The sequence below is a fragment of the Halichoerus grypus genome, chromosome 11, assembly GCF_964656455.1.
Source record: "Halichoerus grypus chromosome 11, mHalGry1.hap1.1, whole genome shotgun sequence".
In the NCBI taxonomy this organism is placed as follows: Eukaryota; Metazoa; Chordata; class Mammalia; order Carnivora; family Phocidae; genus Halichoerus; species Halichoerus grypus.
In genome coordinates, this window is record NC_135722.1 from 64949829 (window position 1) to 64962457 (window position 12629).

General features: G+C 46.5%; 1 protein-coding gene across 2 annotated transcripts in view; it reads right to left on the reverse strand.

Annotated features, from left to right (window-relative positions):
• The window catches only part of ME3 (malic enzyme 3), a 196770-nt gene extending 187223 nt beyond the window's left edge, over positions 1 to 9547 (reverse strand). The window contains exons 1-2 of one of the 2 annotated variants that reach the window (XM_036082139.2): positions 9325 to 9547; positions 8753 to 8950 (exon numbers count right to left, since the gene is read on the reverse strand). In XM_036082139.2, the coding sequence (XP_035938032.2) occupies positions 8753 to 8950; positions 9325 to 9513 (387 nt within the window). In that variant the 5' untranslated portion in view covers positions 9514 to 9547. Of the gene's footprint in view, positions 1 to 8752; positions 8951 to 9282; positions 9299 to 9324 lie in introns of those variants that run through there. The other variant, XM_078058654.1, reaches the window with a different exon arrangement.
• Between the last annotated feature and the right edge of the window lie 3082 nt (positions 9548 to 12629).

Below are 12629 nucleotides of genomic sequence, written 5' to 3' on the forward strand. Positions count from 1 at the left end.
TAGGAATGGAACAGAAGCTTCAGAAACATGGATTGACTGAGAACTAACCGAGCACTTACAATGTGCTTGACATGCATTATTTCATTTAATCATTAGAGCACACTTGTGAGGTAGGTATATTTTATTATCATCCCCATTCCCGGATGAGAAACTGAGGCTTAAATATGAAGGGGCCTTTCCAAGGTCCCAAATCTAGTGAATGACCGAGCTGGAGCTGGAACCTTGGGTTTCTCTGAGTCCGAATACCTAGCTGGTAGCCTGAGTGCTCTGCTGCATACCACCTGGTCACAGTCCATGCCCCTGGGAGGCCACACGCAATTGATTTGAGCTGACTACATTCCTTCAACTTCCAAAACCCTTTAACCTGCTGTTAGTTACAGCAGGCCTGAATCTGACGTCTTTTTTTTTTTAAGATTTTATTTATTTATTTATTTATTTATTTATTTATTTATTTGAGAGCGAGTGAGAGAGAAACAGCATGAGAGGGGAGAGCGTCAGAGGGAGAAGCAGGCTCCCTGCTGAGCCGGGAGCCCGATGTGGGACTCGATCCCAGGACTCCGGGATCATGACCTGAGCCGAAGGCAGTCGCTTAACCGACTGAGCCACCCAGGCGCCCTGAATCTGACGTCTTTAAAGCTGTCTCAAGGACGAGAATAAAGAATCTCACAATAAAGGTGCTGTTCTTTAGATGAAGTACATCTGGCCCAGCATCAGAGCAGGAGACTCTCTTAAAGCAATGGATTCCCGAAACTTCTATGACCAGAATAAAAGATCTAAGAGAGGCTTCCAAAATCCTCCAAGTCCCATGGAGAATCTAAATATAATTTATATTGTCACCATCTTTTTAGAAGAGATGGCCAATGGGGTTGTATGTTATCCGTCTTCACCATAGTGGTTTCTGATCAGTCCAGGAGGGAAGGTGAAAGGGATTCATGTAACTAATTGTTATTGGGGGTACACTTCGAAGAAGCCATTGTGGCTGGCCATGCAATGCCTAAGATGTGGTCCTGGCTCTGAAGATGACATCAAGATGGAGACAATCATGCATACCATGAATGTCTACTGAGACCAAATGTGGAAGAGAGCCATGACTATATAAGCAAAATGCCCAAGGAGTGGAAAGAATGAATGAGTCACTTCCATGCGGCTCATCAAGGAAGGTGGTGTGGCAGAGGTGGCCCCGGAGAGCACAAGTACCTGTGTGCCTCCCATTACACAGACCTCCTGAACTGAACTTCCTGCTTACTAACCGGTTCCACCATCACCCCTCTTACACTATAGGCTCCTTGAAGGCCAAAGAAGTGTATTCACCACTGGGTTTCCACTGCCTAAAAAAGAATAGATAATGGAGCAAATGTCGATTGAATAACTTTGATAAACAAACGAGTCTTGGGAGAATTACACACACTTAAACGGTGAAGAGAAGGCATCCAGTGATCCTTAAAATTCTCTCCAACTCCCAGAGTCTGATCTAACAGAGCCGGTGGAAGTACTAACAGTCTGTCAGAGGCCCATGACAGGGAATGCCCCAGAGCATCAGACTCCATGTGCCAGTCTCAAGCGTGAGGGCACCTGTAGCCCAGAAGTGGCTGTGCATCATAGTGGGGGAGGACGTGGACCTACAACCAGATTGCCTGGGTTCAAGACCCAGCTCTGCCATTATGACTGTGGGCGAGTTAGCTAACCTAGCCAACCTCCTGTTCCTCAGTTTCCTCATCTGTAATATAACAGTGTACTGCACAACATTGTGGTATTATATGAAATGAGTTAATGCATCGAAAATGCGTAGAACAATTCTGGGCACATTGCATGTCCTAAAAAAATGCTAGCTCATATCATTATTACTTAAGTTCCCTCCACAAGGCATTCCCCTAGGGAAAGAAATTCGGTATGGTAGGAATCTGGCTTGGAAAACTCACAACCTCCTTCAGAAACCAGAGAAAGAGGTAATAGAGGCTGTCTACTGTGAGTGGAGACCCAGCTCCACTTTAGATGTGAAGGCACTTGGCTTCCTTTCTCCTTATTGGGAAAGTCATGGGACACCTCAGTAACTTAGGAGGGATGCAAACTCGTGCAGACAGTAGCTCCCTCCTTCTGTTTTCGGAAAGAACAAAGCAAAACAAAACAAAGGAACTCACAGGGTCTGCTCCCTCCAGAGTTCCACACCTCCAGGGAGTATGTTTCAGGATCACTTGTGCTATGGGCATCATGTAGCTCTACTACCCAACAACAGTGCAGAATCCAGACACGATGCTTTAAAAAAAAAATAATATTCTCAAGTTGCTAATCATTCAATTCAATTCTATAGTCCCTCCAGCTTTCAATAAAACTTCTAAAAGCAAATGCAGCTTTGATTTTCTCTTATTCAAGTTCCTCAAAGCTGATGATCTTTCCATCAAAAAATCCCTCTCCTCAAGTGACTGGGTGCATTTTACTCTTTACTTTGGTCGGAACTGTGTTGTAAGCAGGCTGCCCGGCAACCATTTGGGTACAGAATGAATGCATGCTTTTAACCACTGACCTCAGCACCCCAACAGGAGGGTATCCCTCAGATTTTCATCACACCATCATAGAGCATCTTTTGTGCTCTGCATCAGAGAGGCAGTCAGACACCACCCCCAAAGGATTTCCCAATGTACTTTCTACACATCAAAGTGAAGGTCTGGAAGCAGACTATAGTCCATGTCTTTGCAAACAAAAGTGCTGCACATTAGTGATCCCTTTGCAAGGGAATAAATGAAAATGTAAATGAAAGGCCTTTTTCTCCCCTCTCACTACAAAACTGGCATTTGGAAAGAAGAGGGTAAACGATAAAAGAAACCTTTGGTAGAAATGACAAAAATTTAAAGTAAAATAAAGCCATAACCCCAGAGCTTACAAAGATCCAAGAGGACCAAGAGAAGCTGGAAACAGGGAGACCGGGGATGAGCCCGAGAAAGTATCCACAGACATTCCACCTTGAAAGCCCAGAGTAGATTGGCTTAGATGCCAGCTGGCCCAAGTCTGAGCCAGACAACATGTATTTCTGTATGGGATGTACCCTCCGGCGTCGCTATTTCCATGATCTAGATTTTGCTGTTTACAATCATTTTTAGAACAGGTGGCAGGGTTCCTGTGTTAACATTTTATTACATGAAAATAAACACACTGCCTCTAGAAGATAACTAATGGTATGCAGGCAAACCTTGAAATAAGACTATTTTATGGGGTTTCCACAGAATACAAATGTCACCCGTGTGAGATGAGTGAACTTCTAAAAGTTGGTCTGAATGTTATTTACTTGGCCCTAGTGATCTGCAATCCAGATAGACGTGATCCTGGGCATACCAACACTGCATAGAGGGGCCCTGGGGGAGGAGAGGCACCAGGGTGAAAGACGGGGGCTTTGGTGAAAAGGGAGGTGAAAGGAAGGGATGAGAGGAAGGAGCCTCAGCAGATGTGTCTCTGAATGACTCACTCATCCAATAACTGTTTACTGAGCGCCAAATACGGGCCAGGCACTGTTCTGAGTACCTTGGATACATCAATGAACAAATAAGTCAAAAATGCCTGCCCAAATGGAGCTTACATTACAGTGGGGAAACGCAAACAATAAATAAGAGATATATTCGGTAAGGTAATTAAATAATATACTCGGAAGTATCAAATACCTGGGGGGGAAGTATACCACATTAAGGAGGACCAAGAAAATTGCAGGACATTCACAAGTGCATCTGGTGGGGCAGAGTGGGTCTCACTGAGAAAGGGAGAAGCCTTGAAGAAGGTGACGGAGTTAACCATGTGGCTATTGAGGGGACGTGTGTTCAAGGAAGGGGGAATAGCCCATGCAAAGACTTGAGGCAGGAGCATGATTAGCATGTGTGAGGAACAGCAAGGAGGCCAGCTGGCAGCGAGTGAGGCTGAGGAGCAGCAAAGATGAGGTCAGAGGGTGTCCAATCAGGCAAGGTATTCTAAGGACTCTGACTTAGTGGGGTTTGAGCAGAAGAGTGACATGGTCAAACAGTTTTAAAAGGATCACGCTGGCTGTTGTGCACAGAATAAACAAGAGGAGCTCAGCGGGGAGCAAGGACAGCAGCTAGGAGGCCCCTGCAGTTACCCAGCCAAGAAATGTCAGTGGCTTAGGTCAGGGTGGGACCCATGGTGAGCAGGGGCTGGATTCCAGACCTAGTCCAAAAATAGAGCGACAGAACTATTTGGGGGACTGGATATGGGGTCTGAAGGAAAGAGAGTAGTTGAGGATGTGTACCAGGTTTTAGCCTCCCAAGAGGTGGTTATGAGAATCAGAGGGAAGATGACAGGAAGGTGGTAGACCAATGAGGAGGCTCCTGCAAAATCTAGACATAAGATGATGGAGTGAATACGGCTGGTGGTAGAAGGGATGTAGAGAAACAGATGGATTTTATTTTTTATTTTTTTTAAAGATTTTATTTATCTATTTGAGAGAGAGACAGAAATAGTAACAGAGAGCATGAGTGGGGAGGAGAGGGAGCAGGCTCCCCACTGAGCAGGGAGCCCCACGTGGTGCCTGATCCCAGAACCCTGGGATCATGACCTGAGCCGAAGGCAGATGCTTAACCGACTAAGCCACCCAGGTGCCCCGAAACGGATGGATTTTAAAGTTTGGGATAAAATTGACAGTAAAAACATTAAAGTTTCAGAGAAGCATTTTGTGGCAGTTTCCCCAATATCCAGTCTCTCTTTCCTTAGTAGGTATAGGAATGTTAGCTGTGCATATGGATCCCTGGCAAAAGATTACATTTCCCAGGTTCTCTTGCAGCTAGCTGTAGCCTATGACCAAGTCCTGGCCAGTTGACTGTGGGTGGAAATGATATCAGCAATGTTCAAATTGTGCCCTCCCAAGGCATTTCCCCTTTCTTCTGGTTTCTGTGTGGAATCGACGGCAGAGGCTAGGGCAGCCATCTTGGACCATGAAACGTAAGATGCACACTGAGGATGGAGAGCAACAACATCAAGCCACACACTGACCTGCAATTGTCTACCCAGGCTTGTTGATAAGGGAGAAACACACTTCTATCTTGTTTAAGCCTCCGTATTGGGGTTTGCTTCCTTACAGCTGCCTAAACTTTGGACAAACTAATACAAGTTCTGTCAGCCATTCTAAGCACAAAGCCCTGACACCAAATGCTATCAATCCCATGAAGTCAGAACTGTAGTCAACAAGGTAGGATTTAATTCCAACCTGCCTCTCCTTGTTTGCTCTTAAAATATTGGAGCAATATTTGAGCTTCAATGCCCTGAGTCACTGCACAAGAGACTCCAGTGTAGAGTGAACTCATGCTTCATGGAAATAGTGTTGACTTAGTAACCCATTGCTTCTCTGTCAGTCAGGGGGGCCCAATTCAACATCCTGTCCGAAGCAGGGGTCTCATGAAGACACCTTATGCTGTCTGCTTTGGGGGCAGAAAACAGCATCACCAACAGACTTCTAAATCTCCGTACCACCCAGCCACCATCTCCTGATTGATCGATGAGCCAAGTGTGGGACAGACTCCCCTCGTGCAAAGGAGGCAAGATCAAGTTCTAAGCTGGCACCAAATAAAAACACATACTTTAACCAAAGTCATGTCCTCGCCGTGTAAGGATCTAATGACTCACCACTGCATACAGAAGAGATGGAGCTGAAACCCGTGCCACCTCAGATGTGTGGCCAATGCTGCAGCACTGGCCACTGGACCTTTACACGTTCAGTAACCTCCAGGCACCAGGTCCACGTAGGAAGGAGGTGGTCTACAGGGTCCTGCAGTTCTGAGGCCCCCTGCATGAAACGCACTGGCGCATAATCACGGTGATCTGACGTAGCACTGTTCTCACTCGTTCTTTCCCTGACTATGAAGCTCAAGAGAAAAAACTGCAGAGAAGCAAGTAGAGGGGTGGTGGAAGGCAAAAATCATTGTTGGCATGTGGGTCAAAGGAGGAAGTTGATGCGCTCTGAGAGATAACAGACTCCTTCAGTGAAATGCCCCTTAAGGGGCATTATCTGGGGATAAGGGCCAAGTAGGTATAATTGCTCCAAACAGGCCATTGGTAGGTATTTTTCTAGACAACGAGGGCATCAGGCTAACTGTAAAGTAGTGGCACTAATATTAATAAAGTTGAGAGCAAAGGGGTCATGACTCGATTGAGGTCATTTAAAGAGCAAATATTCATTGAGCATCTCAAGTCAGACACAGAGAATATCATGTGTCAAAACTGTCTGCATGGTGCTCAGGGTCTAATGTGGAAGACACACCATCCAGCCCTTATAACAGGGTGCTCAGGGCCAAAAGGAAACAAACACAGAGCAATAAGACAAGTACGTGTGTGTGGGGGGGGGTGGGGACTCAAATCTTGTTTCAGGAGCAGGGAATAGGACAGCCCTTCCCAAGAGAGGCTATAGGTAAGTTGAGGCCAGAAATGGTTTGAAGACCCATTTGCTACCTGAATAGAATGGGGATGATACCTGCCTATGAAGATACCCCAATGAAATGGAGTTCATCATTGCCTATTTAATGTAAGTAAAATATGGCTGATATCTTGTAATACATAATCAAAGATCTGCTCTGTTGCCACAGTCAACATGAATAATAGAAGACGTCCTATACTTTACATCCCCGTACTTATTTTATAACTGGAAGTTTGCACCTCTTAATCTCCTTCACCTATTTCACCCATCCCCCCACCTTCCTCGCCTCTGGCAACAACCACACCTGAAACTAATATATTATATGTCAACTCTATGTCAATTTAAAAAAATAGTTAAAGATTAAAATTAAAAAGAATCTAGTAAACACATTCCCAGAATGTAATGCTAATTTTCATGTTCATAGCCTTGCTAGATCCTTCAGGAACTACCCTATGCCAGCCACAAACACATGAAACTCAGCCCCTGCCCTGGAGGCGCTCACAGTCTAGCAGAAAAAAATCCATCTACAGACCTGCCCTCTAAGTGCAGTTACCTTCCAAGCGGCTGTTCTCTTACTTCCTCAGGGATAACCTCAGTTCTGTTTAACTCAGCAATTCTCCCCGGCTGGCTGATGGAAAGAGCCAACCTTCAAGCCTTCCCTGGAGACTCTCAGAGTGCTGGAGGTCAGTGGGACAGCAAGAGGGGGACGCTCCAGAGGGAAGTGAAGGGCGTCCTCAACAGCTCCCTACCCTGCTGCTCCCTCCACTGCTTCTCCCCCTGCTCTCCCCAGGGGTGAACAGGGATGCCATCAGGCTCCCTCTGCATCACCCCAGATACCCACCTCACTCCAGACCAGCATCAACTGACTTCAGGGACATACCAAAACAATCTTGAGCATTACGAAAGGGTCAGGTCCCCTAGATTTATGGACAACATCCCATTTATACTATTTAGAAGGAAAAAAATTATATCAGGGACAAGGGAAGAGTGCTTTTAAGGAGCCATAAACCTAGGGCTAAAAAAAACATTCAAGCCCCCCCTTTATTTTTTTTTAACTGGTCACAAAGCAGTAAAGTGCTGATTGATAATATGCCAGTACTTCTAAGGCAAGTATTGTCAAAACGACTGGAGTTTGTAGTGGGAATTTATTGTTTTGCTTTCCAGCACCAATCCCTTCTTCATCTGATGACAGGACACAGATTTGCTGTGGAGGAGCAACATCCCCTTATTCCAAACCAGTTGGAGTGGCCCTACCTTAAACTTTATCTTTAATTCCAGGGGTGAGCCCTGACTGGCTTAAATTACGGTAATTGGTTTGAGAATAGGAAGGGAATTTAATCAGAGTTGATGAGACAGAAGGACTCTTTCTCTGAGGCTTCAGAGAAAGTATCCTCCCCTCCCAAAGAAAGTGTCTTTATCAAGCACTCTATATAGTTTAAAATACTATTTCAAGTTCAGTAATTCATTTGATTGTCATAATAACCAGATGAGGTAGGAATGGCATAATATCCATTTTAGGCGGGAGAAAGTTGAACCTGAATTATCTACCTGAAAGTAGATATTAAATGAGATGCCCAAGTTAATTTGAGAAGGTGTCGGGAGACAGGCCTTAAATCCAGGTCTCTTGCTTCCAGGGTTTTAACTCCAGTAATACTAAACTCTACTCCCAGAATCTTAAGCACCACGTTCTGGATTCCAGTGGCAGGGCCAGAACTAACTAGCTGGTGACCTTGAGCTAATCCCCTTTGTTTTGTTTTTTCATCTGTAAAAGGAGAGACTTGAATTAGGATCTTTGATGCCCCATCAAGGTCTAAAAGTTCTGTAATTCTAGCCTTTCTTTTTCCCCCCCAGCTCTCAAAAATAATCTTTTTCTCAGAATAATAATTATAGCCTTAGCTGACGTTTGTTCTCACTGGGTGTCAGGTACTGTGCTAAGAACTCTGCCTCCATTTTCTCTTTAAATTTCACAACACACCAGGGACAACTGTCTCTCATTTACAGATAAGAAAACGTGGACTTGACAGAGGCTAAATGAACTACCCACGACCAACAGAATTAGTAAGCCTCGGGGAGCTCTGACCACAGGTCGTACTGGCCAAGAAGACCTTGACCCAGTCTTTATTGTTCTTGTGGAAGAAATAAGGCTCCCTGCATTACTCGTCATCTTTTTCCACGCAGAAGAGGGGTGGGGAGGGGAGAAAAAAAAAAAAAAGCCAAACCAATTCACATCAAGCCTCTGCAAGGCAAAACTGAAAGGGCTCCTGGGAGGATCCAGCCCAGACCCAGGGGGCGGGGCGCCCCTCCCCGCCAGCCACAGGACAGCGGCGTGGGCCACCCTACCCCCATTACCTTGTTAAGATGCGGGTTCCTGGTGACATCGTATCCGCGCTTCTTCAGAGGCACCGGGCGAGCCGGGCCGGATTTGGAGTGGCAGCCTCGGGCGGGCGCGGAGGGCGTCCAGCGCGGGACTCCACCACAGGCCCGGCCCTGCTGGAGCGCCAGCCGCGCGCCCGTGCCCAGCGCGGCGCCCATGGTCCTTGAGCAGACCTGGCACCGGGGAGAAACCAAGGTCAGGGGCGCCTGACGGCCAACAAGGAGCCACGCGCGCCGCAGGGCACCGGGTCTGAGCCCGGAGCGCGTCCTCGGGGAGAGGGCAGGGGGCCCTGAAGGGTGAAAGGCACCAGTCCACCGCCCCTCCTCGGCTTCCACCTGCGCGGCTCTCCCGGCTAGCTTGCGGTGCGCAGGCCTAGCCAAGCCCCCGGCAAAGCGAAAGCAAGCCCAGGAAGCAGATCGGGTGCGGGTGACCGCTCGCGCCACCACCGCCCCCATCCCCGCGAGGAAGAGGCCACTACGTGGCGAGGGGCCCCCGAACCTCCAACCTCGCTCGGTGGCTCGCCTGGATCCCTCCTTCCCCAGCCCACCTGTGCTGCGCCCAGAGCTGATGTCGCAGGCGGGGCGAGGCGCTGCGGTCCGCTGTTCCCCTCCTGCCAATGGCTGCACCGCACCCGCGGCCGCGGGAGCGCAGGGCTTAAGTGTTCTGGAAAGAGAGGTCCCCAAACCCTTGTTCGCAGTGCGGGACTTCCCCTGAAGACGCGCGTGGAGCGCCTCATAACCGTGTGCACGTGCCTCCCCAGTGACAAAATGAAGCTCAGAGTGCCTCCTGAGCGTCTCCATCTTGACCAGCTGAAAGCACGGAGGGTGTTAGCGTTTAGGTCACCTTTGTGGGAAGGCCCTGGCTTTCGGATTCAAAGTTGAAATCCTCAGACACCCAGTGCTCAGTGTTGCTTTGCACTGCACAGTACAATAGCCATTAGGCACATGTGGCTCTATAAATTTAAATAAATTAATTTAAATGGAATAAGATTAAAAATCCAGTTCCTCAGTCACACCTAGCCTCATTTCAAGTGCTCAAGAGCCGCTGGCACATAGCAGCTTGGCATTGGATAGCACAGATACGGAACATTTACATCCTTGCGGTAAGTTCTGGGGGAAATCACTGGCACAGGGTCCACAGTTGCCAAAAGGGCTCCTGGGCACCTTTGGAGCCAGGCATGGATTGCTGTGGACAGACAAGGACCTGAGGTCCATCTAGTCCTGAATTTAACTTTACACTTGACCCACATAGTAGCCAGGAGATTCCTTTTAAAGCAAACATTTCATTGTGTGTAGAATAAAATCCAAACTCTTTTTGATGCCTATGGGTTATCCCACAGCCTGGCTTCTGCCAACTTCTTCAGGTTCATCCTACTCCAGTCTCCCTCTCACCGCACTGTGGCCACACTTGCTCCTTCCTGTGTTTCCACCCCATCCAATTCCTTCCCACCCCAGGGCCTTTGTACATGCTATCACCTCTACTTACAGTGTTCATTCTCTCCGGTCTCCACAAAATTGTCAACTGAAGGCCTTTCTTCCACTTCATCTAATGTCAGCCTCCACTAGGGACTATAGAGTGAATGGTTTTTCCCTTCACAGAACTTGCCACAGCCAGTAATTACCTCCTTTCTCTAATTGTTTATTGTCTGTCTCCACTTAGAATGTAAGCTTCATGTGGAAAGGCTCTTTGCCTGTAAACCCCTGTATCTTCACTTCTCAGCTCAGGGTGTGGTACAAAATTGCACAATAAATAGTTGGGTGAATGAAGGAAAGGGACAGCCACTTTCATCAAGATTGGACTGGAAAGGAGACTGAAGGAGGAGATTCTTCCTGAGAGAGAGGAGAGGATCCTGAATCTAGGCAGGGGCAACAGCAGACACGGTGAACTCTTGAAATGCACATTTACATAAGCCCATTCGTGATTTTTTTAAAAAAAAACAGTTTGAGTCAGATTTTTGGTTGCTTACAACCAAGAGCATTAACTGATACTTTCCTCTTAATACTGTTTTTATATTTGCATGTCTTCCCAACAGTCAAGAAACATCTTGAGGGGGGAGATTGTGTATCTGGGTGTATTTCTGTCTTTGGTTCCTGACACATAGCAAATCGTCAAAACCTGTTTGTTGAACAAGCCTGCCCTTGCTTGATACAATGACCTTTCTCTCACCTGGAGGACATTTAATAGATAAACCTCAGTCATTCGAAACTGTGCTGGAAGCCAGGACAGAAACAACAAAGGTTTCCAAACAAGCCAATATAATTTTTTTTCACTAAAGCATGCACAGTTTACATCTGAGAGTCTCTCACATGTCCCCATCTGTAGCCTCTCCTTTCTTAACTCAGACGTAATTCTAGTAATATTGTTTTTCTTTTGCGTGTGTTTGATCTTTGGCCACAGGAAAGGAGAGGTGCTAGCAGCAGAAGGCCGTAGCAAGAGGAGGTGAGGGCTCTGCTCCACAGAGCTGTTCGGGGGCCCAGGTTCTTTCTCCAGGTGTTGTCCTACTCTGCCCAGAAGCACTGATACCACATGGGCTTCCCAGCCAGTGGAAAGGGGAAAAGAGGAAGCGAAGGGCCCTCCTTTAGGGAAGTAACGTGTAAGTTGCCCACATTACTTCTACTCACACTCTATTGATGAAAACTAAGTCACAGTCACATTAAGCTACAGGGAAGCCTGGAAAATATTGTCTGTAGTGGGAAAGGCACATATTCTACTACAAGGAAGAAGGGGAAAATGGGTTCCTGGGGACTAAAAACTACATGTCTAGATATAATACTCATTTTATATTAAAGTGCTTGGCATGGAGTGGATACTCAGAAACTGTTAGCTCTTATTATTGGCATGCATGGTTTCCATCTCTGGTTTCAGGACAACTTCTTTACTTCTACAGCTGAACATAGGATTATAGAGACCAGGTTCAGAGCCATAGAAACCTTCCAGAACTTCTTCCAACTCCCTACAACTCTGACTTCCTTAGCTAGTCAATGTTGTGATCTGGTCCAGCACTAGATAAAACTAACGAGTCTCCATAATTTGTCTTGGCCTCTCTCCCTGCACATTCCATTTACTGGCTTCTGCCATGGTGGTGATGCTGCTTCCTGGGGTGGCTGGAAAGGAATCTCATTCCCATCCTCTCTGGCCAGTTTCCATATTTCCAGTGCACTTAGTGCCTTTGCTTTTCCATTTTGATTACCGAGATTTACATAGCTATCCATTACCCTACTAGATTGAGCTCCTTGAGGGCCGGAACCACCATTTGCAATTCTTTGCATGTCCAATACCTGAGACAGTGCCTGGCATCAATAATGCATTCAGTTTGTTGAATTAAATAAAACTGATGTGAATCAAATGTGTGCATAACCTTCCAAGGAGTGGACTTGATTGAAACCAAATTTGGTGCATTGTTAAAAGGGCATCATAATAGCTTCAAATTAGCGTTTTAGCTCAGTCAGCTATCTTGAAACAAGACCATTTGTCTTTTGTAAGCAGATTTTAATGTCTTGACATATGGGTTTAAAAAAATGAAGGTGCATTAAAAATTCATTAATTTTTGACTAATCCCATTGTCTCACAAATGTGTAGTATTCTACACAACATTTCATGTTCATGATTGCCCTAAAAGAACTCTTTAATTCACATTGCTGCTAGTAATATTTGGAGATACTTCAACTCTACTGTTTATGCCAAAGGAGAATGGTGAGGAACATTTATGTCCTTGTCCTCAGACTCAGCACACATGCCCTGCACTCTGGGACTTAGCTCAAGTAGTTTCCTCTGCTTCCGGCACTTGCCAGTTAGACCCCATCCTTCCTCCCCAGCTCCGCTCAAACACCACGTCCTCCAGCAGGTAAGTCT